The 24,220-nt window shown below is 33.2% G+C and overlaps 1 protein-coding gene across 2 annotated transcripts in view; it reads left to right on the top strand.

Annotated features, from left to right (window-relative positions):
• Positions 1 to 15,578, top strand: part of LOC127844878 (cytochrome P450 2H2-like) — a 31,316-nt gene extending 15,738 nt beyond the window's left edge. The window contains exons 7-8 of one of the 2 annotated variants that reach the window (XM_052375413.1): positions 14,266 to 14,393; positions 14,917 to 15,578. In XM_052375413.1, coding sequence (XP_052231373.1) covers positions 14,266 to 14,393; positions 14,917 to 14,980 — 192 coding nt within the window. In that variant the 3' untranslated portion in view covers positions 14,981 to 15,578. Of the gene's footprint in view, positions 1 to 1,442; positions 1,571 to 2,111; positions 3,044 to 14,265; positions 14,394 to 14,916 lie in introns of those variants that run through there. The other variant, XM_052375412.1, reaches the window with a different exon arrangement.
• Positions 15,579 to 24,220: the final 8,642 nt, after the last annotated feature.

Raw genomic sequence — 24,220 nt, 5'->3', positions numbered from 1 at the left:
TATTATTGGATTGTGTGTCGCGCGACAGAATTACGTCGATATCTGCAACGTCAAGGTCACACTGTGTTTTCAAAGGTCAAAAATGGCCATAAATGATCTTGTCCGGGCCATAACTATGTCATTTATTGTGAGATTTTTAAAATACCTGGTACATGTGTTCTAAATCATTGGACGATGTGTCATTCGAAAGAATTATGTCGATAACTCCAAGGTCTAGGTCACACTTGGAGTTCAAAATTAAAAAAAATGGCCATAAATTTGGACGGCATGTCATGCGAAAGAATTCAAGAGGTCAAAGGTCGAAACGGCCATAAATGATAATGGCATTATAATTCTTAAAAATCGCCATAAATTTGATTCTTTTGTGAAAACAGCATGCAAAAAAGTCTGTGTCAATGCGGCACGTGGGGGTATACGTCACGTCTGTGACAAAGCTCTAGTTTTTACAAGATATGTTGGCAACGGAATGAACTATTAAGCAATAGTTATGAGTGTTAACATGATCTGATTTATAAACCATCCCACTGTTTTCCTCTGTGATCCTTATTTCACATTGGTTGCGAACTTGTTCAACTCGTGGATACATGATAAATTATAATCTTATATGTAACATGTAGTCAGCTTTAAAACTATTTATAAACACATCTCCACGCAACATAAGAAAGTCCCAAATGACTCGGCACAATTATATCCATCCAAAATGCTGTATAATTATCATAGTATTTGATAATTGAAGTTTAAGATGTAACTTGAGTTACAAAAAATAGAAAAAAATGGTTTCCTTCAATAGCATTAATGCATTTGGGTGTTGATATAATATAATAATTTATTTAACTGAAATAAGAAGATAAACATTTAAAATCTAATTTCTTGGCATGGTCACATTTTTTTTTAAATATATATATAATGCATTTTCAACTTTAAATGTACAAATGCTACTACATATATTCAACATCAAATATGTCTTTGTTGTCATTTTGTCAGGTGACTAAAAATGTATTTGATAAGTTCGCCTTGTGCTAAACATACCATGTTTACGTTTTAATGGCAACTGGTTGCTTTGCGCGTGCAGGAAATGTTTGTTAAATCAAGTGGTATTAGTCGTTTGTAGCCATGCGTTGTATTCTGTTCGTCAGCTGTGTTTATTTCCTTGCATAGTGTGCTTACGTCTGTGCCACGTCGCCCTCGTAATTCGCGAGTGCGCATGCGTTAAGGACAGGAACACTTAGTTTTATATATCGAAGCTATCGGAAGCTATGCACTTTTTTGCACTTATCGTCCATACGCTTGTCCTCTCAAAATACTTTTAGTTACTAGTATTACTAGTTACTAGTATAGGCTACGGACTGGGCCCTAAAGCCTCCGGTATGAGCTGTTGCGGGAAGCAGTTTGACTTGCTAGCCAATTATCTCGTAATTTAACTCCAAATTATTGCTTTTAAGGTGTACATCAACCTGTGGTCTCTCCACCACGACCCGGAAGTGTGGCCTGACCCCTGGGAGTTCGACCCCGGTCGCTTCCTGGACGCTGACGGTCACCTATTACCGCCGCACCACGAATGTCGACGAAGGTCGAGAACACTTTTTTGTTACAATTAATTGGCGTTGTGTTTGAATTTACAATTGTTCGTTTGCTTCCTCGCGAATGAATGCTCATAGTTGTTTTGTTGTTGGAATAATATGCATGTTATTGTTATTTTTATGCTCTATTTGGTTTTTAAGTAAAATATTAAACCTTAATGTTTAATGTTAATGTTTATAAAATAATGTACTGCATCAAACATTCCAAATGTAGTATTAAACAAGTATACGTATCTGTACGGACGTTCTTAGAGATAATTGGTCCTCAGGAACGTTATGTTCAAATGTCAGCGAATTCATGTGCACAATCTTAGCCAACTTTGATCTTAAGCCCTGCATGTAATACAAATAATGAACATCGCACAGCATTTGTTCAGCCATGCAATAAATTTTCATTTAACAATGCCGGCTTTAATTGATGTTCTAATATTTAAAAATAAATAAATAAAATAAACATTTGAATTACATTAGAAACAAAGGCCGTTATGTTTCATCTGTTTATTAGTGTCATACTATTCATATATGTTTAAGGCTACTTGTATTTGGTGCTGGCCGACGCGTGTGTCTCGGGGAGTCGCTTGCTAAGAACCGTCTCTTCCTGTTCACCACTGCCCTGCTGCAGCGTTACGACTTCCGGCCCGCATCGTCACTTCCAGATCTCGACCCTCGCAAGTTCTCCCTGGGAATCGTCCTTCATCCGGGTCACTTTAATATAAAAGCGATTAAGCGGACAAATGTTGATACAACCATATCAGGTTGTGGAAGTTGATGACAATCTATATTAATATAAAAATTTACATGATAACACCTACATCCGAGTCTCAAAGAGGGTTGTATGTTTGTTATTGTTAAATTGTCATTATTTGTTAATGAGAAGAATAACCTTACAGATATTATATTTAGTTTTAAGAGTATGTGTGCTTCAAGTTATGTGTACGACAGTTTTGCTAGAAAGCACATTTGTTTAAATTCTCGAGATTTTGTTGCATATTTACCACAACAATTTTACACGGGAATATCTGTATCCTACGACTTGTTGCTGTTTCGTACTATTTTGGCACTTTGTCACTTGCCATAAATAAAAGACCACACAATTGTGTATAATAATAATGCAATACTGCTCCAGCAGCTGGAGTTTCACTTCTTTATAACGACGCTTGTAATACAAAATGGCGATGCTTCTTAAACTCGTTGTACCCAGGATGATGTGCTCGATGTTAAATTCCAATGTACTCCGGTTCGTACCTTAAAAGGGCCTTTGCACGTTGTGGTAAATTGACAAAAATTAAAATGGTTGTTTCAGATTCGCAGATTTTCGTTTTAGTTATGATATATGTGAGGAAACAGTAAATCTGAACATTTACCATGCTCTAAAATATCCATCATATGCATCTTTTGAAGATTTAAAAACCTGCAAATTATAAAGCGTTGCAACGCGAAACGATTAAATAATTTGGAGAGTCTGTTGTTGTCGTTATATTTTGTGATACTACGAGGATTGCACATATAAAGTATAAAATACATCACGAATTGTATCAGCACGGATGACCGACTGGTCGAAGCGGTAGACTTTTACTCCAGGACTCCATGGGTCAGTGGTTCGAGGCCAGTTGAGGGTTTCTTTTTTAAATTGTATCCTTGTTTTTTTACTGGAGCTTTTTAGATCCAATGTTTACATTTATCAATACAAAGCATTTAATGACAAACTTCAATACATGCCAACGTCTGTGAAAAGTCTCCTTTTACGAATGCTAGCTTCTTCCAGTCTCTATGCGCTTTCAGTTGCTCATATTACGGTTGATGATACGGACTGCATTTTACGTATGATTTTTAACAGCTGTGTATGTTTAAGGATTGATATGAACTTTTATTATGGTGTTTACTTTTTACTTCAATTTTAGACTTTTATACTGATGTACTGATGTTTATTTGTTAAACACATTGTTTTGTCGCATGTTTCATGTCTTTAACATTTTAAAATGTTAATTCGTGGTATTTACCCAAAATATCCTGGTCGATTAATAAGGCGATTATATCAGCTTTATTATGAAATGACTTTTTATTCTTATAAAGGGTAACTCGTCGTTGAGTCGGACGGGTTAGCGGTACGATTCTATATTAACAAGCTATTTGACAAAGCCGGGACTAATTTTGTGCTGCCATTTAGAACCATATTTTACTAATCTATTTTTAAAATAAATATTTGGTCCCCAGCTTATTTTGATTAAATAATGGTTGAAAATCAGTACCCTTTCAGTTCGCCCATGAGTCGAAAATTCGCCCTAAACAGGGATACATATTTGTCTTAAGCAAGATGTATAACAATTCAAACATACCAAGTGTTGAATAAAATTAGCTTTTAAAAGGAAAACATATAGCATGGTCACTTTAGATTTCATTTCGAATTTTTCCACAACGGACCATTTGAAGCACTGTGGCAACGCAGAAAAGTACGAAAATAAAGAGATAAAACATTATTTATTATTAATTTTAGTTAATGGATTCTTTATAGATTGAGTCATGCTAATTTGAAAGAATATATGATTAATTATTATCCATGTGCCTCTGCTAGTAGTTCAACTCATGTTCGCCATAAGGGCGCATTGCGTTCATCTCAAGGGCTTAATTAGTTGTATCACGTTTTTAGCTGTGAAATCTATACAATAAAACTAACCACTGACAATATCGTTTCATTATTAAAGAAAAATATAATGTTTTAATATGAATTAATTGATGAGTGCTATGTAATACATCAGACCAGAAAGCCAATGGTAAAAGCTGATCGAAATTTTCCAAAATCTTAGTTTACCGTCACCGGAAGCTATTAAAACGGTTACATTATACAATTTAATCGTGAGAGCATATTTTTTTATCATTTTACTTAGAACTTTATAAATTTTGATTACCAATGGCATAGTGTTTATTACAAAGTCTCAACTCATGTCAAACAACACGCATCTTGACACACTTCAAAGATAAAAAATGACCGTCTCAAGGTCGATATCGACTCAAGGGCGAGTTACCCTGTATTATCTGATATGGTAACGTGGGTGGTGATTTGGTTATTAAGTATAAATGGGACTTGTTAATAGATTGTCGTGACCATTTTATATGACTATGGAACGGAACGCTTTGTTCACAAATGAAGAAGCGAACTAAAATGAGTTTGAAACTTAGGAAAAGCCCGGTAAGTGTCCATACCGATTAAACATTTTAATCATTCGTATAAACTTTTCTAAATACATTATTGTCATAAGCGGTCTATTCAATCGTTACAAAACTTCCTTTAAGGCAAACGGTTGTATACATATCGGATAAATCCGGAAGGAAAATCCATTACCGCTAATGTTACCATGAAACTGGGAAAACAGTCCTTATTTGGCTGTACTTCATGAATGAAAAGCGTGTCCGTATACGGCAGTTGTAAAGTTAAACGGAACATGAGCACACCAAAAATAAATTCCGTGTACCCGTATCCTTATTTGGTATACAGAGTCTTTGTCAGATCGAGTTACATTTCTATACAAGATGTCAAATATCATAGACATGTATAATATTAATATGATTATTTTGTTATTTAAATGGAAAGCTTAAAAAACGGGATTCTACAGTATATAAGTTGCTACTGTATACCCGCAAAACAACGTGAAGTCATCTATGTCGTACATTAAAACAGTTAGCGTTTTAAGTAAAGTCCGATGCCATTTTATATAACAATAATGTGGAAATGTTTGCTTTTTGTAAATTTCTCTTTTAAACACGTGGCTACAATTGTCAAATGCAAATAAATGCACACCTGGAAGCTCTATACAATAACTAAACTTAAAATACGTGTCCCAACTAACGTTGACGAAAAGAAAGTACGACGGGGTTGCTGCGTTGACTTAATGTAAGATTAACATTCAATCCTTAAATTTTGTTTTGATATTAAACATAGACATCCAATTCTTTCTTAAATATCCACGTATCTGGTAAGCGATTTTTATGAAAAATCAATATATTTAAACTAAATGTCCGCCTTTACTTGTATTGTCATTGGTATACGACGGGACACGTACCTCTAACAGTTCCTTACAAACATCCATCTGATATATTTGTTGTCTATATTATTTTATATGTTTGATATACAGTTTGTTGAGCGTATACTAGTTGTGATGATTCCTTAACAACTTTTACGTGACACATAACATATTTGCATGTCTCATAATTGCCATTATATATCCATCATATGTACCTACTGTTAGCGACTTAATAGCACAATAATATATGTTTAAACGCTTTGCATAGAAAATATAGCAGAAATTATACAAATTGTGAAAAAAAAACATTTAGAGCTGGATTACACGTACACTGTATGAACTTATGTTATTTAATTATCAAATAAGCTCATAAATACAGACACACCTTTAAACGAAACAACATTAAACATTGCATATAAGTAAGCCAACTTATAATGCTAGTGTTCTTAAATTTATCTTTTGAAGATCAAGTATTAACCGAAAATACATATGGCGCATAAGTCCAAAAATATAAGATACACTTGTATACAAACTTCCTGATTTCTTTCCTTGTATGTCATACATTCCGACAAAAGCTTATCTTAATACGTTACCACACTGCACGCATTCCTGAATGAGGATGTAGCAAATTTAGCGTTTAATGCATTATAAAGTTTATATATAGTGAGTACATACCTTGCCTTTTATGGAAAACGAGGCCATATAAGGTAGTTGTAAAATGAGATGTAAACTATGTCTCAAACACGAATATATGATAGAACATGACACCCCATTTAAGAACATTTGGGTTAACAGTATACTTATTTGGTTATAATATTCTTCGTAAGATAGAGGGATATTTCCATAAAAGGCGATGTTGTCAAATACCTTGTAATATCTGTAATTTTAAATCCCTTAAAAGGAAGCTTTTATTGCGGGATCCTGCTTGGGTTAATTTGTCATGCTATACCCATTCTAAATATAAAAGTATTAATGATTTTAATCGTGTTATGTGTCCCTTTTAAATCAAGTCCGATTATTTTAAGCATCTTCGGATTGTTTCCATATTAATGAATATCATTGCTGAAAATTACGCTACAATTTCATGCTGTTGTTGTTGCCATATCAGGATATCACCGACCTTTGGTGTACATAAAGAAATAAAGAAAATTCAATTGTATAGTAAAACGCAATTCCTTAGGAAAAAATATTTTAGCATTAAATACGTATTGAGATATTTGAAGAAGACACTGTGTGAAATGCAAGCCAAATACAGTTTTGAACCCACGACTTTGGAGTAATAAGTATTGAGAGTGAACAGCATTTAAAGAAAAAAAAATCCTGTTTTGTTATGGAAAGCGTTGCTTAAGAATTGAATAGCAATCTGCAATTCATTTGTGTGCACTGTCATGAAAATAACGCCTTTTTTATAATGACTGACGGAATATTTTGACACCAATGAAATGCAGAAAAATACTAATCATATGTTGAATCTGCAACACAAAGTTGAAACACACTTCACAATGATTTCTATCCGCTATAGTATGATTTGCTGTTTCAGTTCCAGTTTCATCTTCGTTTTATAGTAAACTTGCGAACCTATGTTTCATACATAAACTCACTCAATCATATTTGTCCATTCATAACATTAACTCACTCAATCATATTTGTCCATTCATTAATATTTGAATATTTTCAAGCGCGCAAGCCAAGTAGAACGTGTATTAAACAGTTTGTATTGGTCGGTGAAAGTCTGTATGAAATCTCGGTCGCGTGCATTGGTGCCCATATGAATCAGGATATCACCGACCTTTGGTGTCAGTTCACGTTTAGATGAATAGTTCATTGAGCTGATTATCATAATACTCAACCAGTAAGAACTCCCTACGGACGTCCGACGATTAGATTGTTTAAGGTAGCGCACCTCTAATGGGCACATATCCAAATATAATTTAATTAATTATTTTCTTAATCAGCATCATTTCACTGAACTGCATGCAAATTTGTAGGTAGGCTTTCCATGCTTTAAAAAAAAATATACCGATTTTTTCAAAACGACCCTCTCGCTCGGCTTTTGTCCAGTTTATTTTAACCCCTGGGGTATATAAAAGTTCCATAATTCATTCAGATTTCCAAATAAGGGCATGCAGTTGGTGTGTACAGATGCAGTAAAGGTGTTTAAAGTTTAAACAAGATGAAATAAGTATTCTTTTACAGACATTTATTTTTTACAATTTTTTTATATATGGAATTGCGCCATGAAATGTAAGTGATTTCAGCCAAGTAAAAATTGGGTCGGTTAAAAACAAAGTGTCATAACATTCAAAATAGTATCATTTTAGTTATATTTTAAACTAATTTTTTATATAAACACTATATACAGCAAAAATACCAAGAAATAGACAGATTTACCGTTAACTTTTTGAAATAAAAATAAAAATGCAATATGCATCATTCGTATTTTCAGCAGTATATTACCCAATTTAGCCAGAATGTTGTTTTAATTAAAAAAATTGAAGGATGTTCTTACAATTTTCAACATATTTGACAATAAACATAGCTTATATGCTATATTAAATCAAATTACGTTAGAAAAGAAATAAAGCGCGGGAAGATTCCAAAAGATTTCTAGCCTATCTCCTTAACCACTCAGCCACGTCAACTTCACATCAGTGCAACCTTAAATTAAATATCCATAAGTAAACAGGTAAAAAGGCTCGTCAATCTTTGAAGAAATCGCGAAATCGTATTTTTCAGATGATAATTGGATCAAAGTCAATATTTATAGTGAAAATAATGTTTTCTTAATGAATTAGGTAAACACATATCAAAATTCGAAGTTTGAAAAAAATAAAATGCATCTCTTGGAAATCACCGATCATTTAAGATCGGCAATGATCGTAAAATAAATCGCGGGAAATCATTAGAGGTGCGCTACCTTAAACGGAAATCTTATCTTTCCATATATAGTGATAGACCTTAGACAGATATACACAATTGATGTTAATATGATATCTTCTAGGAATGAACTCAAAAACTGAAACTCCGTGTTTAAATTATGTTCAACTTAATTTCATTTTATCCTATGTCTTTAACATGCTGCAATTTAATAAAGCAATTATATCGTTATTTTTTTTTTTGTTTCAAACATTATCGCATTTTCCGTGTTTGTATATAACAAAAAGTTACTTTTTATGTTTGTTTCATTTTTATTTATCTCATCTTGTTTAAGCATGGAGGTGATCAATTTCCATATTTAAGCAAATGTTCAACTACATTTGTTACAAAAAGTCACGTTTAGAAAACATTTTCATCGCTTACAATTTTGCTATAATTTCCACAAAGCATCGATCTTACATAAAGTTTATTTATGTCATTGAATCATTGCTTACTAAATGTAAACTGTATGTTCTATTCTGTATAAGACTTTCTACGAGTACATAAACGATAGTATCTGAGAAGTTCACATTCATGACACAATCATGACAAAATCACCAACGGCATTGAATCCAACACATTTACGAGCATTTTACAATGATACTTGAGTCTAAAGTATCTGTATACAATGAGATGACATAAGAAGAGACGCCGCTTACGTGTCATACAGAAAAGAGTGTTAAATAGTTGAATGAATACAAGTGCATTTGAAGATGTCGCGTAATGCTATTTTTCCTATCTCTCGAGATGAAACACGGATACTTGTTCTTAGAATACATACTGCTCTGCTTTGAAGAGGCGCGGATACCTTGCTTTGAACAAGTCCGACGGTCGTTCGGTCGGTCGGTCGGTCAGTCTGTCGGTCGGTATGTCGGTCCGCGGTACATTCATTTCCGCACGTAATGTAGAGAACGCGTGCGAATTAGTTTGATGATTACATTGGATGAATACAAAGACAATTGATGCAAGCAATCGAATGTTGCACAGTGTTGCAGTTAAGATCTACTGAAGTATGACCTTGATCTTGTGTTTAACAATTTTTCTGAATTAATTTTGCAATCCTTCAAAGCTGGTAGAAGGTATAGCTCGTACAACCCTTAAAGTGTTGTTAGTAAAACTTTTTACATTTATTTGACCTTGACATTAACAAACCATACGCCATTATACAGCCAATCTGCAAACAAAATCTTATTTCTGGCTTTTCCATAAATTATTGTCCAAAAATCCCTGTATGGTCTTACCATTGAATATGCTTTAGGTAACAATGAAAAACACGTCAGATAAGATTAAAGTTCTTATGACATTAATATAATAAAAACCAATAAAAAGACATTTTAATGTTTAGCTGAATAGTATACTTGCAGTTACCGGTTTAATATTTGTATCCACTGTAAATAAAAAGTATTTAACATTAAAGAAGCTTTTTAAAATAAAACAAAACTGTCGTGAAATATGAAATAATGAGATTATTTATAAACAATGCGTCTTATGTGGTTGGCTTAACAAGATTCAAGCTTTGCATGAAAAGTTGTTTTTCAGACCTGCCTACGCTCGAGATGTCATTTTGAGACCGTCTCTAAAGATACTTTTACAACATTTGAATTTTTATTGTATTATTTATTCAACAACTCACTCCTTAAATGCATGCATTTTTTTAAATAGCAAGTCAGTTTGCATTTACAAATAATCAATATCATGTTTGTAAAATATTGCAATGTTGCTATCTATTATTTTATTGAAGTATATGTGCAATTGTAACGTATTTTGTATTTTTCGCTTCTTTAATTACAGTGATTTCTTTCTATTTCTTACAAAATGTGATCAATTTCTTTCTTTGAATGTGTGTCCATTTACTAATGCGTCGTATATTTTGCTATGTGTACTGTACATACATTTCCATCTTTTTACGCATCTTATCATCAATCTTCAATGCTACAATTGCTGCAAATATCAAGAGGTCCCCGATAAATAACATTATATTAATATCTAAACTTCCCATGGGTTATCTAGGAAGGAAGAAGGAATTGTTTCGTTAATTCATTTACTGTTATCAATTACTTAAGTATACGGCTGAAAAAAGGCAACTACTTAATTAAATTACTGTAAGTGTGTGGTTTAAACCATTTTATTTCCATAAGGCGTTTGCTATTGTTTCACATTGAAGTAAATGAGTATTTCAAACAAAGGAGTTGGAGCATAATCATAAGGGGATTTCCACAACATCGGTGGGAAATTTTTCGCGCTGAAAGTTCAGAAACCACTTAGCGAGTCTTTATTTCATATGTTATTTCATATACTGTTTCATTTAAAGTTGACTTGCTTAACAATGCATTTTGTTTCTCTTTTTCACTACCAAAATGAAAACTTTTTTGTGTATAGTTAAAATTAAAAGATTGATGATCCAAACAACAACCACTTTGTGCTCGTATCCAAAGGATCACCACTGTGTTAAACAAATGCATACCGATTACGCAAGATATTAATATGGAAGTAAATCGACGGTTGCAAAATGACGCAATAAGTAGCAAAACCATAAAGCATGCAGGCGCGTTAACAAAATGTCTAGACAGCGTTTAAAGTTGTTTCGGTTCATGTCATTCTTTTACCGCAAAACACAACTCTGTTATTAACAAATGACAACCGATTGCGTGAGATATTGATCTTGAATTTATCGACGGTTAACGAATGACTCATTGACTAGCCAAATCATGAAACATGCATGTGCGCGCTAAGAAAATGTCAAGCCAGCATTTAAAGTTGTTCGGTTCAATTTATTATATTGGCCGCAAAACAAACAAATATTCAATGACATGCTGGATAGTAAGCAAAAACTGGTGAGACGCATTCAGGATAAAAACGAGAAAATGGGAAATCCAGGTTCAAGAAGGCACTGCTCCCAATACTTTAAATCAACGGCATGTTCTGATTCGACCTCGCGCTTTCTGTTTTAGTCATGGACACGATGGTGAATAACATGGTATTATTCCAAAATTTCAAACAAATTTAATGCGATGAAGTTGAATCGAAACAGAAATGTGATGCTTATCATGATATTGCCGGAATAGGGTCTGGTGTGGCATATAAATAAATACAACACTTTGTTGTTGTGAACTTGTGATCATACATTTTCTAGTTGGAAGGTTAGCCAGTATAGCGAATGTTATGTGTATACATGAAGATATTACAAATTACACATTGATTCAGCGATGTTTGTATATGGATTCTTTAACAACCACTTTCTACTTTGACGGTGTTGCTGTTGTTGTTTGAGACGTTATATTTTTGCTATTGCTGATACACAGAGTTTTGCCCTCGATGATAATCATATTCATGTTGTTGTTTTTTTAAATAATTTTGTTGTTTCTATTACTTATAATATCATTTAAAGTGTTTCAGACTGAGTATTTTAATTTATTTACTTATACATACTGTTCAAACGCCAATTGAAAAACACTAAACGAAAACGATTAAGGGAATACGAGCGTCTTACGACGGTTGTGTCTGAACTGTGAAAGTGCAATGTTATCACACCTTTAAACGTCGGATGCTATGTGCTTGCCACATGAAACCAAACCTCATCGCATACAGCATGCTTCAACACATCGCATCATGTTATCAAATTTAAAGGAACGATTTCAAAGATTCTGTAACATTTGGGAATACCCGAACCTATGAGACTTTGTAAACAACTAACGCTATATACAGTTGGTTTTGTAATTCGCCCTCTTGGTGCAAAAACATACAATGTGACAATAAAATTAGAAGGCATATGGTACCTTTTTGAGGGGATATATCAGTACTTTTATCTCAATTTTGATTTTATCATTGTGTCCATTTTCCGAATGTAATCCTAGACAAATGGGCTTGATGCTTTGACCTAATTGTTTACTTGTTCATCTGTTTGCACTGTAGGTGCAGAAAATGTTTGTTAAATCAAGTGGTATTAGTGGTTTGAAGCCCTGCGTTGTATTATGTTCTTCAGCTGTGTTTATTTCCTTTCATAAATTGCTGACGTCTGCGCCACGTCCGTCCTCGTCATTGGTGAGTGCGCATGCGTTAAGTACGGGCACTTACCGTATCATAGCTATCGGAAGCTATGCACATTTTTGCACTAATAGTCCACACGGTTGTCCGAAAATATAATAAAAAAACAGACAGGAACAGCTTATCAAAGATTATGTAACTCTGTAAATAAAAATAATGTGTCGGTAAGTTTAATTTTACGTGTCTATATATTCGATTGTGATAACTTGTGATGTCTGTAATGAAAATCGACATTAACATAGCAAGAATTCCATTCTTATCACGCGTCTTTATTATAATTATGTAAACCGTCACTAACCGGCGAGTTGGGACTTTCTCCGGAAACTCTGTCCCTCTCTCCACCCTCTTAAACACAAGACCACACCGAAATTGAAAATCTTTAAGTATCAGCTAAATATGTGGTATTCAGCTTTATTAATAATAATAATAATAATAATAATAATAATAATAATAATAATAATAATAATAATAATAATAATAATAACAACTTTATTTCATGAAGAATTCGCATTAAAAAATAATTTCTTTTTTATAACGTGGTCTTCAGTAACATAACACAAGTATATATTTTGAAACATGCATACGGACATACAAGGGGTAATACAAAATATTCAAAATATGATACAAAAATCAATCTTTCAAAATAAATCACATCAGACACATCACAACAAGGTATTAACATAAAGTATATTAATGATTTAATAATAACATATAATGATAATAACATAACAAATTTGCACCACAACCCCTGAGTCTAGTAAGTGAAATAAGCAAGAGTGGTGGGACACACCCCGGGTCTACACTTAATGCATCATCAGGAAGTCATAAACTTTGATTACACTCCTCTCTAGTATACATGTATATAGACTGTTCCCACCAAGCATTTTCGAAAATAATTATTATTGTCTTTAAAAACAAAACTTTTCGTCTCAAAGGTCATTAATAAGACAATTTTAAATACTTTCAGTTACTAGTATAGGCAACGGACTGGGTCTTTAAAGGGACCTTCAACCGCGATTGACGATAAAGAAAAATTATATAATACCATGTTTTTTTTTCAATTATTAGTTTATGTTGATTAAAATATCACGACACATATATTAAATTACTTGAAAAAGTTCACATTTTCAGTATATTCGGTAATGATATTTCGCGATGTAAAATCGAAAGTACATCGCGAAAATAGTTGACGTAACGATATACACACTATAAATAACGCACGTAGATTGATCTTTTTATATAGAAAATATATACAATTCACTACGCATGCACAATTTGCATTCTTGGGTTTACCACGTGACGATGATGATCAATCTACTTGCGTTATTTATAGTTAATGGTAGTTACCTGGTACCTGTACCTAGTAAAATTAATTACCGAATACAGTAGACTCTCTGTAAACCGGACGATCTGGGGACCAGCCTGATCGTGCGGGTTTTTAGAGAGTTCCGGTTTACCAAGAGTATACTGAAATATGAAAACTTAACAACTTTTTTCAAGTAATGTAATGTACCAGTCGTGATATTTTATTCAATATAAACTAATAATTGTACAAAAATACGGTATTTTAGAACATTTCAGTTTTCGTCAATCGCGGTTGACGGTCCCTTTAAGCCCGTGGTACTAGCTTTACAGTTAAGGGAAGCGGTTTTACTGGCTAGCCAATTATCTCGTAATGTAACGTTAAATTAACACCATCTTTCAAGGTGTACATCAACCTGTGGTCTCTCCACCACGACCCGGAAGTGTGGCCTGACCCCTGGGAGTTCGACCCCGGTCGCTTCCTGGACGCTGACGGTTACCTACTACCACCATACCACGAATGTCGACGAAGGTCGAGAACACTTTTTTGTAACAATTTATTTGCGTTGTGTTTGAGTTTACAATTTTTGTGTTTGCTTCCTCAAAAATGAATGCTCTTAGTTTTTGAAAAAAAAAAGCATTTTATTGTTATTATTATGCATTAATTGGTTTCAAACTTAAAAATTAAACCTTGCACGTTAATGTTTATAAAACAGTGTACCGCAGCAAACAATCAAAATGTAGTATTAAACAAGTAAACGTGTCTGTATGGACGTTCTAAGTGATAATTAGTCCTCATGAACGTTATGTTAAAATGTAAGCGAATTCATCGTCACAATCTTAGGCAACGTTGATCTTAATCCCTGCATGTTATACAAATAATCAGCATCGCACGTAACTTGTTCAACCACCCAATTACTTTTCATTAAACAATGACAGCTTAAATTTACTTAAATATGTAAAAATAAATACATGACGCATTTGAATTGCATTAGAAAAAATAGGCCGGTATTTTCATCTGTTTATTAGTGTCATACTATTCACATATATTTCAGGTTACTTGTATTTACTTGTATTTGGTGCTGGCCGACGCGTGTGTCTCGGGGAGTCGCTAGCTAAGAACCGTCTCTTCCTGTTCACCACTGCCCTGCTGCAGCGTTACGACTTCCGGCCCGCATAATTTCTTCCAGATCTCGATCCTCGCAATTTCTCTCTGGGAATCGTCCTACATCCCGGTCACTTTAATATACAAGCGATGAAGCGGACGACTGTAGATACAACCATATCAGGTTGTGGAAGTTGATGCCAATCTATATTAAAATCAAAATTTACATGATAACACCTACATCTGAGACTCAAAGAGGATTGTATGTTTGTTATTGTTTAGTGTCATTACTAGTTAACGAGCAGAATAACATTACATATATTATATTTAGCTTTAATAATATGTGTGCTTTAAGTTATGTCTAAGACAGTTTTGCTTAAATGCATATGTATATAATTTCTCGAGATTGTGTTGCATATTTACATCATTAATAATCCACGGGAATGTCTGTGTTCTACGAATTGACGCTGGTAAAAACAAAATGGCGTCGCCTCTTAAATTCGTTACGCCAATTATGATGTGCTCGATGTTTAATGCCAATGTACACCCGTTCGTACCTTAACGAATGCTAGAAGCTTCAAGTCTCTATGTGCTCTCAGTTGCTTTGCTCATATTACGGTTGATGATACACACTGCATTTTACGTATGATTTTTAACAGCTGTGTATGTTTAAGGATTGATATGAACTTTTATTATGGTGTTTACTTTTTACTTCAATTATAGACTTTACTGTTGTATTTGTGAATTTGTTAAACACATTGCTGTGTCGCATGTTTCATGTCTTTTACATTTTTTAAAGTAAAGTCGTGGTATTTATCCAAATATCCGGGTCGATTAATGAATCTTTTATATCAGCTTAATCATGAAATGACTTTTTATTCTTATAACGGGTATCTCGTCATTGAGTCGCACGGGTTAGCGGTACGATTCTATATTAACAAGCTCATCGATAAAAGCCGCGACTCATCTGGTGCTGGCATTTAGTACCATGTTTTACTAATCTATTTTTTAAATAAATATTTGGTCCTCAGATTATTTTGATTAAATAATGGTTGAAAATCAGTACCCTCTGAGTTCGCGCATGAGTTGAACACATTATCCCTAAACAGTGATACATATTTGTCTTAAGCACTAATTGGGTTATCAATTCCCAAGATGTATTACAATTCAAATATGTCAAGTGCTGACGAAAATGAGCTTTTAAAAGGAAAACAAATAGAAGGGTCACTTTAGGTTTCATTTCGAACTTTACCACAACGGGACCATTTGAAGCACTGGGGCAACACAGAAAAGTGCGAAAATACAGAGATAAAACATTATGTAATGTATTTTAATTAATGGATTCTTTATAGATTGAGTCATGCTAATTTGAAAGAATATGTGGTTAATTATCATCCATATGCCTCTGCCAGTAGTCAAACTCATGTTCGCCATAAGGGCGCATTGTGTTCATCTCAAGGGCTAATTGAGTTGTATAACATGTTGTACTTTGAAATCTATACAATCAAACTAACCACTGAAATAGCGTTTCATTATTAAAGAAACAGATAACGTTTTTAATATATAGTCATTGATGATAGCTCAGTAATACATCAGACCAGAAAGCCAATGGTATAAGCTGATCGAAAAAATTTAAAAATCTTTGTTTACCATCACCAGAAGCTATTAAAACTGTTACATGTACATATACACTTTAATCGGGTAAACATATTTTATATCACTTGATTTAGAACTTTACCAAGTTTTATTACCACTTGCAAAGTGTTTATTACAAAGTCTCAACTCATGTCAAACAACACGCATCTTGACAAACTGCAAAGATAAAAATGTCCGACTCAAGGGCGAAATCGACTCAAGGGCGAGATACCCTATATTATCTGATATAGTAACGTGGTGATTAGGTTATTAAGTATAAATTGGACTCGTTAACAGATTGTCGTGACCATTTTATATTACTATGGAACGAAACGCCTTGTTCACAAATGAAGAAGCGACCTAAAATGAGTATGCGACTTTGGAAAAGGCCGGTTATTTGCCATACCGATTAATCAAATAATTCGTATTAACTTTTATAAATACATTATTGTCATAAGCGGTCTATTCAATCGTGACAAAACTTCCTTTTAGGCAAACGCGTTCTAAATATGAGATGGTTGTATACATATCGGATCAATCCGGAAGGAAAATCCATTACCGCTCATGTTACTTTGAAACTGGGAAAACAGTCCTTATTTGGCTGTACTGTATGAATGAAAAGCGAGTCCATATACGGCAGTGGTAAAATTGATGTAAACGGAACATGAGCACACACAAAATAAATTCCGTGTACCCGTATCATTATTTGATATTCAAACTATTTGTCAGATTGAGTTACATTTCTATAAAAGATGTCAAACACCATAGAAATGTGAAATATTAATATGATTATTTTTTTAAATTAAATGTGAATCTTAAACAGCGGGAATCTACAGTGTATATTTTGTTACTGTATACCCGCAGAACAACGTGAAGTCATCTGTGTCGTACATTAAAACAGTTTGCGTTATTAGTAAATCCGATGCCATTTTATATAAAAATGCTGTGAGAATGTCTGCTTTTTGTAATTAGTTTTTTTTAAACACGTGACTACAATTGTCAATTAAGGATTGAGCTGGCCGGATATAGCTTTACAACACAAATACATTCTCACATGGAGGCTTGATAAATAACTAAACTTACGTGGCCAAACAAACGGTGACAAAACAAAGTACGAAGAGGTTGCTGCGTTGACTTTTTGTAAGAATGACATTCAATCCTTTAGTTTATTTAATATTAAACGTAGATGTCCAGTGTTTTCTAAAATATCCACGCATCTGGTAAGCGACTTGTATCGGAAATCAATATACATGTATGTAAACTAAATATCCACCTTTCTGTATTGTCATTGGTATACGACGGGACAGGTACCTCTAATAGTTGCTTACAAACATCCCACTGATATAGTTGTTGTCTATATTATTGTGTATGTTTGAAATACAGTTTGTTGAGCGTCTACTAGTTTTGATTATTCCTTAATAACTTTTAAGCGACACGTGTCATACTTGCTTAGCGCACAATTGCCGTTATTTAGCCATCAAATGTACCTTCTCTTAACGACTTAATAGCACATAAATATATGTTTAAAACGCTTTGCATAAAAAATAAAGCTACTATTTTAAACATTATGAAAAAACATTTAGAACTGGATTGGACGTACACTTTATGAAATAATATTTATTTAATTAACACAATAAATATCAAATACGCTCTTAAATATACGCACATCTTTAAACGGAAAAATGACATTGCATATAAGTAAGCCGACTCATAATACTATTGTTCTTAAATTTATCTTTTGAAGATCAAGTGTTAACTGAAAATACATATGGCGCATAAGTCCAAAACTATAAGATACACTTGTATACAAATTTCCTGAATTCTTTCCTTGTATGTCATACATTCCGAAAAAAAGAAAAGCTTCATACGTTACCGTTAACATTCCTCAATGAGGATGTAGAAACTTAAGCGTTTAATGCATTACAAAATGTATTTATAGTGAGTACATACCTTGCATTTATGGAAAACGAGTCCATATAAGGTAGGTGTAAAATGAAAAGTAAACTATGTCGCTAAAACGAATATATGATAAAACATAACACCCCATATAAGAACATGTGGGTTAGCAGTATACTTATTTGGTTTAATACTATGTCGTAAGATAAGATAGATGGATATTTCTATAAGAGGCGATGTTGTCAAATACCTTGTAATATCTGTAAGTTTAAATCCTCTAAAAAGGTAGCTTATATTGCGGGATCCTCCTTGGGTTAATTCTGTTATGTTATACCCAATCCAAACATAAACTTATTAATGATTTTAATCGTGTTATTTGTCGATTTCAAATCAAGTACTATAATTAAAAACATCTTCAGTTTGTTTTCTTTTTAATGAATATCATTGCTGAAAAGTAATGGACATATTGAATGCCGTTGTTGTCCTAAATAAATGATGTTAACGAATAAAAGGTTTTAAAATAATACTTTAAAGAAAATTCAATTGTTTAATAAAATTCAATTCCTTCGGAAGAAAGCATTTAAACATTAAATACATATTGAGATAGTTGAAGAAGACACTGTGTGAAATGCAAGCCCAAGACAGTGTTGAACTCACGACTTTGGAGTAATGAGAATTGAGAGTGGACAGCATTTAAAGAAAATGCATTTTTTCCTGCATTGTTATGGAAAGCATTGCTTAAGAATTCAATAGCAATTTCTGCATTCATTTGTGTATAAGCTGTCGTTACAATTACGCCGTTTTCGTTATGGCCGACGGAATATTTTACACCAAGGAAATGATGAAAAATTCAACTCGTATGTTAAATATGCGACACAAAGTTGAAACACACTTCACAATGATTTATGTCCGGTGGCGTATGATTCGCGTTTTTAGTTCCGGTATCCTCTTCGTTTGTGTACATTTTGTTCATACATATACATTAACTCAAATTTGTCCGTTCATAAATATATGAATATTTTCAAGCGAGCAAGACAAGCAGAACATGTATTAATCAGTTTGTATTGGTGATCATTCTGTATGAAATCTCGGTCGCGTGCATTGGTGTCCATATGCACCAGGATACGACCGAGCTTTGGTGTCAGTTCACGATTAAAAGTTAATTGAGCTGCTTATCATAATTCTCAACCAATAAGAACTCCCAACGGACGCCCAGCGATTACATTGTTTAAATGGACATCTTATCTTTCCATATAAAGTAAAAGTCCTTAGAGATACAATGTGTGTATATACAAAATTGTTTTTGTCATGATATCTTAGAGGAATGAAATTAAACGCAGGAAGTGACATTCCGTGTTTATATTATGTTCAACTTTATATTGCATTTTATCTTTAACATGTAGCAAGTTTATTAAGCGTTGATATTGTGAACTTTTTGTTTCAAACATTAACACATTTTCCGTGTTCGTATATTACAAAACTTACTTTTACGTCTGTTTCTGTCTTAATTCATTTTTATTTATCTAATCATGTTTAAGCATAGAGGTGAACTATTTCCATATTACAACGAATGATCAACTACATTTGTTACACAAATATTCGTTTAGATAACGTTTTCATCGGTTATAATTTTACTAAAGATTTCAGATTATATTTACAGTTTTTCCAGAAGGCCAATGGCCCATGTGGACACATTTTCGTACACGCAATATTATAACTACAGTTATAGACATATACACATGATCATAACAATCACATGAAATTATGAGTAAGCGAGTACACAACTTTTCAAATAATAATTACATATTTAGTGCTAGTAAAAATTTACAGCAGGAAATACATATTAACCGTAAGAATAATATTTAAAAGGATCACTCATACTTATACTTATCAATACATATTGTATTAATTTTGACGTGCATTTACTTTTCAAACAAAACATAAAGAGAGTAAAACAAAAAAACTCACACAAAATACTGATTATACAGCTAAAGCAAATAGTCGGCAGCATACATAGATGAAATACTTTTAATTTAAGAGGAGTAATCCTACTTATTATTACATTCTGCATTATTTCTAACATACATTTACTCAACAAAACAAACTAAGAAGGCGTAAACAAGAACTCACACACAATACTCATTATACAGGATTTCATTCACATACAAAATCAAAACACAGTATCAGTTTACATTTTTCAGCTAATTAATGGGTAAAAATACATCAAATACATGTTCGTTGATATAACTAACAAAGCGGCATGGACAAAAGCACTTACTTTTCTTAACACAGATTCACTATCGGAAGACATTAATTCAATAAATTGTTGCATATTTGGTCTGTTTCTGTAAAATGAAGGTATATATTTACACCTTAAATCTGTATATAAATTGCATTCAATCACAAAATGATATTCGTCTTCTAGACGATTTCAAACAGTACATGTCCTTTGTTCAACAGGTGTAGGGTTGGGCTTAGACCATCTGCCACTTTCTATTCTCAATCTATGAGAGGATACTCGTAATATAGAAAGGCTAAATCTATACTTTTTAATATAAACTAATACTAGATATGGTTGAAGTTGAAAGGATGCTATATTCCTATAAAAAAAGAGCTCTACTAGAGTTTACCAGTCGGCCGTTCCAATTTTGGATAAAATTATCTGTATGTTGTTGTTTAATAACTTCAAGAAATACAGTATCGTGACCGACATCCTGGAATCGTTAAAGCCAAGTGTGCTTAGCAAAACACGTAGTAGGGTACACCAACTTTTTTTTATTTGTGTATCTTTCGCAGTCACTCAACAATGCAAGGTAAACTTTTTTATTGAATTTATTACTGTTAGTATGTAATATTTAAACCCAATATTATATGTTATAATATCTAATTGTTTGACAGTTGAGATGCCCATGTTCGCCGTATATAAAATCGTTTTGAGTACTTCTTTTAACACCCAGCAGACTTTACAAAATTGCATATGAATGCGTTATATAGCATCGCCCTTGACAAAACCCCAGACTTCACTGCCGTTATTAAGAATTGGTGATATACGTTTTTCAAACAAATCTAATCTTTGTTTCACAGTAATGTCGGTATATTTGTAAAGGTATTTGTTCATCTTGAAAATAGCCTTTAAGGCTTAGCCAGCTAATGTGTTTTGTGCATCAGAGAACGAACCATCAACGTGAATACGACACCAAGGTAATTAAATTTAGTTACAATCACAATTGCAGTATCATTGTAGTGAAAAGAAATATTGTTTGGCAACCGCCCCCTTTTTGAATATCATGACTTTAGTTTTATCGCTGTTCACTACTAACTTCCAGCGTTTACAAAATTCAAGAAATACATTTAGATTTTGTTGCAATTCCTCTGCATTATTTGCAAAAATAATGATATAATCTGCATATAACACAATAAATAGTTTAAAAGCATCTACATCTATACCCTTTAAGCCACTTTCAGCGAGCACTGATTCTAAATCATTTTTATACATAGAAAACAGAAACGGCGATAACCATTCTCCTTGCCGGATTCCTAGCATACATTCGAAATCTTCACTTAATTTAACTATATTTTCCAAAAACCATCTATCTTTAATAAAGTTTATTTATGTCATTGAATAATTGCTAACTAACTGTAAACTGTCTGTTCTATTCTGCATAGCACTTTCTACGAGTTCATAAACGATAGTACCTGATAAGTGCACAATCATGACAAAATTACCAACGGCATTGAATCATAAAAATTTACGAGCATTTTACAATGATACTTGAGTCTAAAGTATCTGTATGCAATGAGATGACATAGGAAGAGACGCCGCTTACGTGTCATACGGAAAAGAGTGTTAAATAGTTGAATGAATACAAGTGCATTTGAAGATGTCGCGTAATGCTATTTGTCCTATCTTTCAAGATGTTACACGGATACGTGTTCTTAGAATACATACTGCTCTGCTGTGAAGAAGCGCGGATACCTTGCTTTGAACAAGTCCGACGATCGGTCGGTCGGTATGTCGGTCGGAAAGTCGGTCGGAATGTCGGTCCGCAGTACATTCATTTCTGCACGTAACGTAGAGAACGCGTGCGAATAATTATGATGATTACATTGGATGCATAAGAAGACAATGGATGCAAGCAATCAAAGGGGCTATCCCGTAGCAGTTAATATCTATTGAAGTATTACCTTGATCTAAGAAATAGCTTTCTCGTTGTTGTGTTTAACATTTATTCTGAATTTATTTTGCAATCCTTTAAAGCTAGAAGAAGTTATAGCTCGGACAACCTTTTAAGTGTTATATGTAAAACATTTGACATTTAAATGACATTGACATTAAAAAAGCTTAGGTCTGGAATTTCCATAAAACATAGTTCAAAAATCCCATTAGGGTCTATACCATCGAATATGTTTTAGTTAAAAATAAAAAAACACGTACGATAATATTAAAGGCCTAATCAGTTAAAATAAAATAAACAAGACTATTGTCAAGCAATATGGTCCACTACCAATGAAACTCCACCATTATCAGCAATATCTCTAGTCTATTTGTTGCCATAGCAACCATAATTCTTGACGTAGGAACAAAATGAAATGATGTGCATAATCTCAATATTGCCATCTGTCCATGTTTCAAGTTTCATGAAAAAATATGAAAAACTTTTAAAGTTATCGCAGGATCCAGAAAAGTGTATCAGACTCACAGACTCACGGACTCACGGACTCACATAGTGCATATCATAAGTTCCCTCCGGTTTCACCGGTAGGGGAAGGGGACAATAAATAAATACATTTAAATGTCTAGCTGAATAATATATTTGCAGTTACCGGTATATTATTTGGATGTACTGCAAATAGAAAGTATTTAACATTGAAATTTTTAATTAAAAACAATGTCGTCAAATGAAATCGTTGATAAGCAATATGACTAATGGGATTGGATTAACAAGATTCAAGCTTTGCATGAAAAGTTTTTCATATGACCTGCATAAGCTCGAGATGTCATTTTGAAACTTGTTCAACCTTTGAATTTGTATTGTATCATTTATTCAGTAAATTACTCCTTAAATTGATGTATTTTAACACTGGCAAGTAAGTTTGCATATAAAAATGATCAATATCATGTTTGTAAAGTATTACAATGTTATTAAAGATTATCTTATAAAGTATATATGTTATTGTAACGTATTTAGCATCTTTCGCTACCTTAACTTCAGTTCATTTAATTACTGTAAGTTTGTGGTAAAATCCATATTGTTTCTATAAGGTGTTTGCTATTGCTTCTCATTGAAGTGAATGAAACAAAGGCGTTAGAGCATAATTATAAGGGGATTTCCACAACATTAGTATGATATGTTTCTCGCTATAAGTTGAGAAACCACGTATGTTATTTCATATAATGTTTCGCTTTAAGTTCACTTGCTTCACGATGACTATCGTTTCTTTTTTTCACTATCCAAAAATGAAATCCATGTTGTGTATAGTTAAATTTAAAAGATTGATGATCCAAAACAACAACCACCGTGCGCTCGTATCCAAACGCATAAGGATCACCACTGTGTTGAACAAATGCATACATATTACGTCAGATATTAATAAGGAAGTAAGTCAGCGGTTGACAAATGACGCACCGGTGATGGCTTTGATCCAAGCGTGTGGCTATGATATTAATTATAATTTTAACTAACAAATAGTCGAATTATTACGGAAAATCAACTTCTCTGAAA

The sequence above is a fragment of the Dreissena polymorpha genome, chromosome 9 (assembly GCF_020536995.1).
Source record: "Dreissena polymorpha isolate Duluth1 chromosome 9, UMN_Dpol_1.0, whole genome shotgun sequence".
NCBI classification, from domain to species: Eukaryota; Metazoa; Mollusca; class Bivalvia; order Myida; family Dreissenidae; genus Dreissena; species Dreissena polymorpha.
This window is presented reverse-complemented; position numbering and strand designations above follow the sequence as displayed.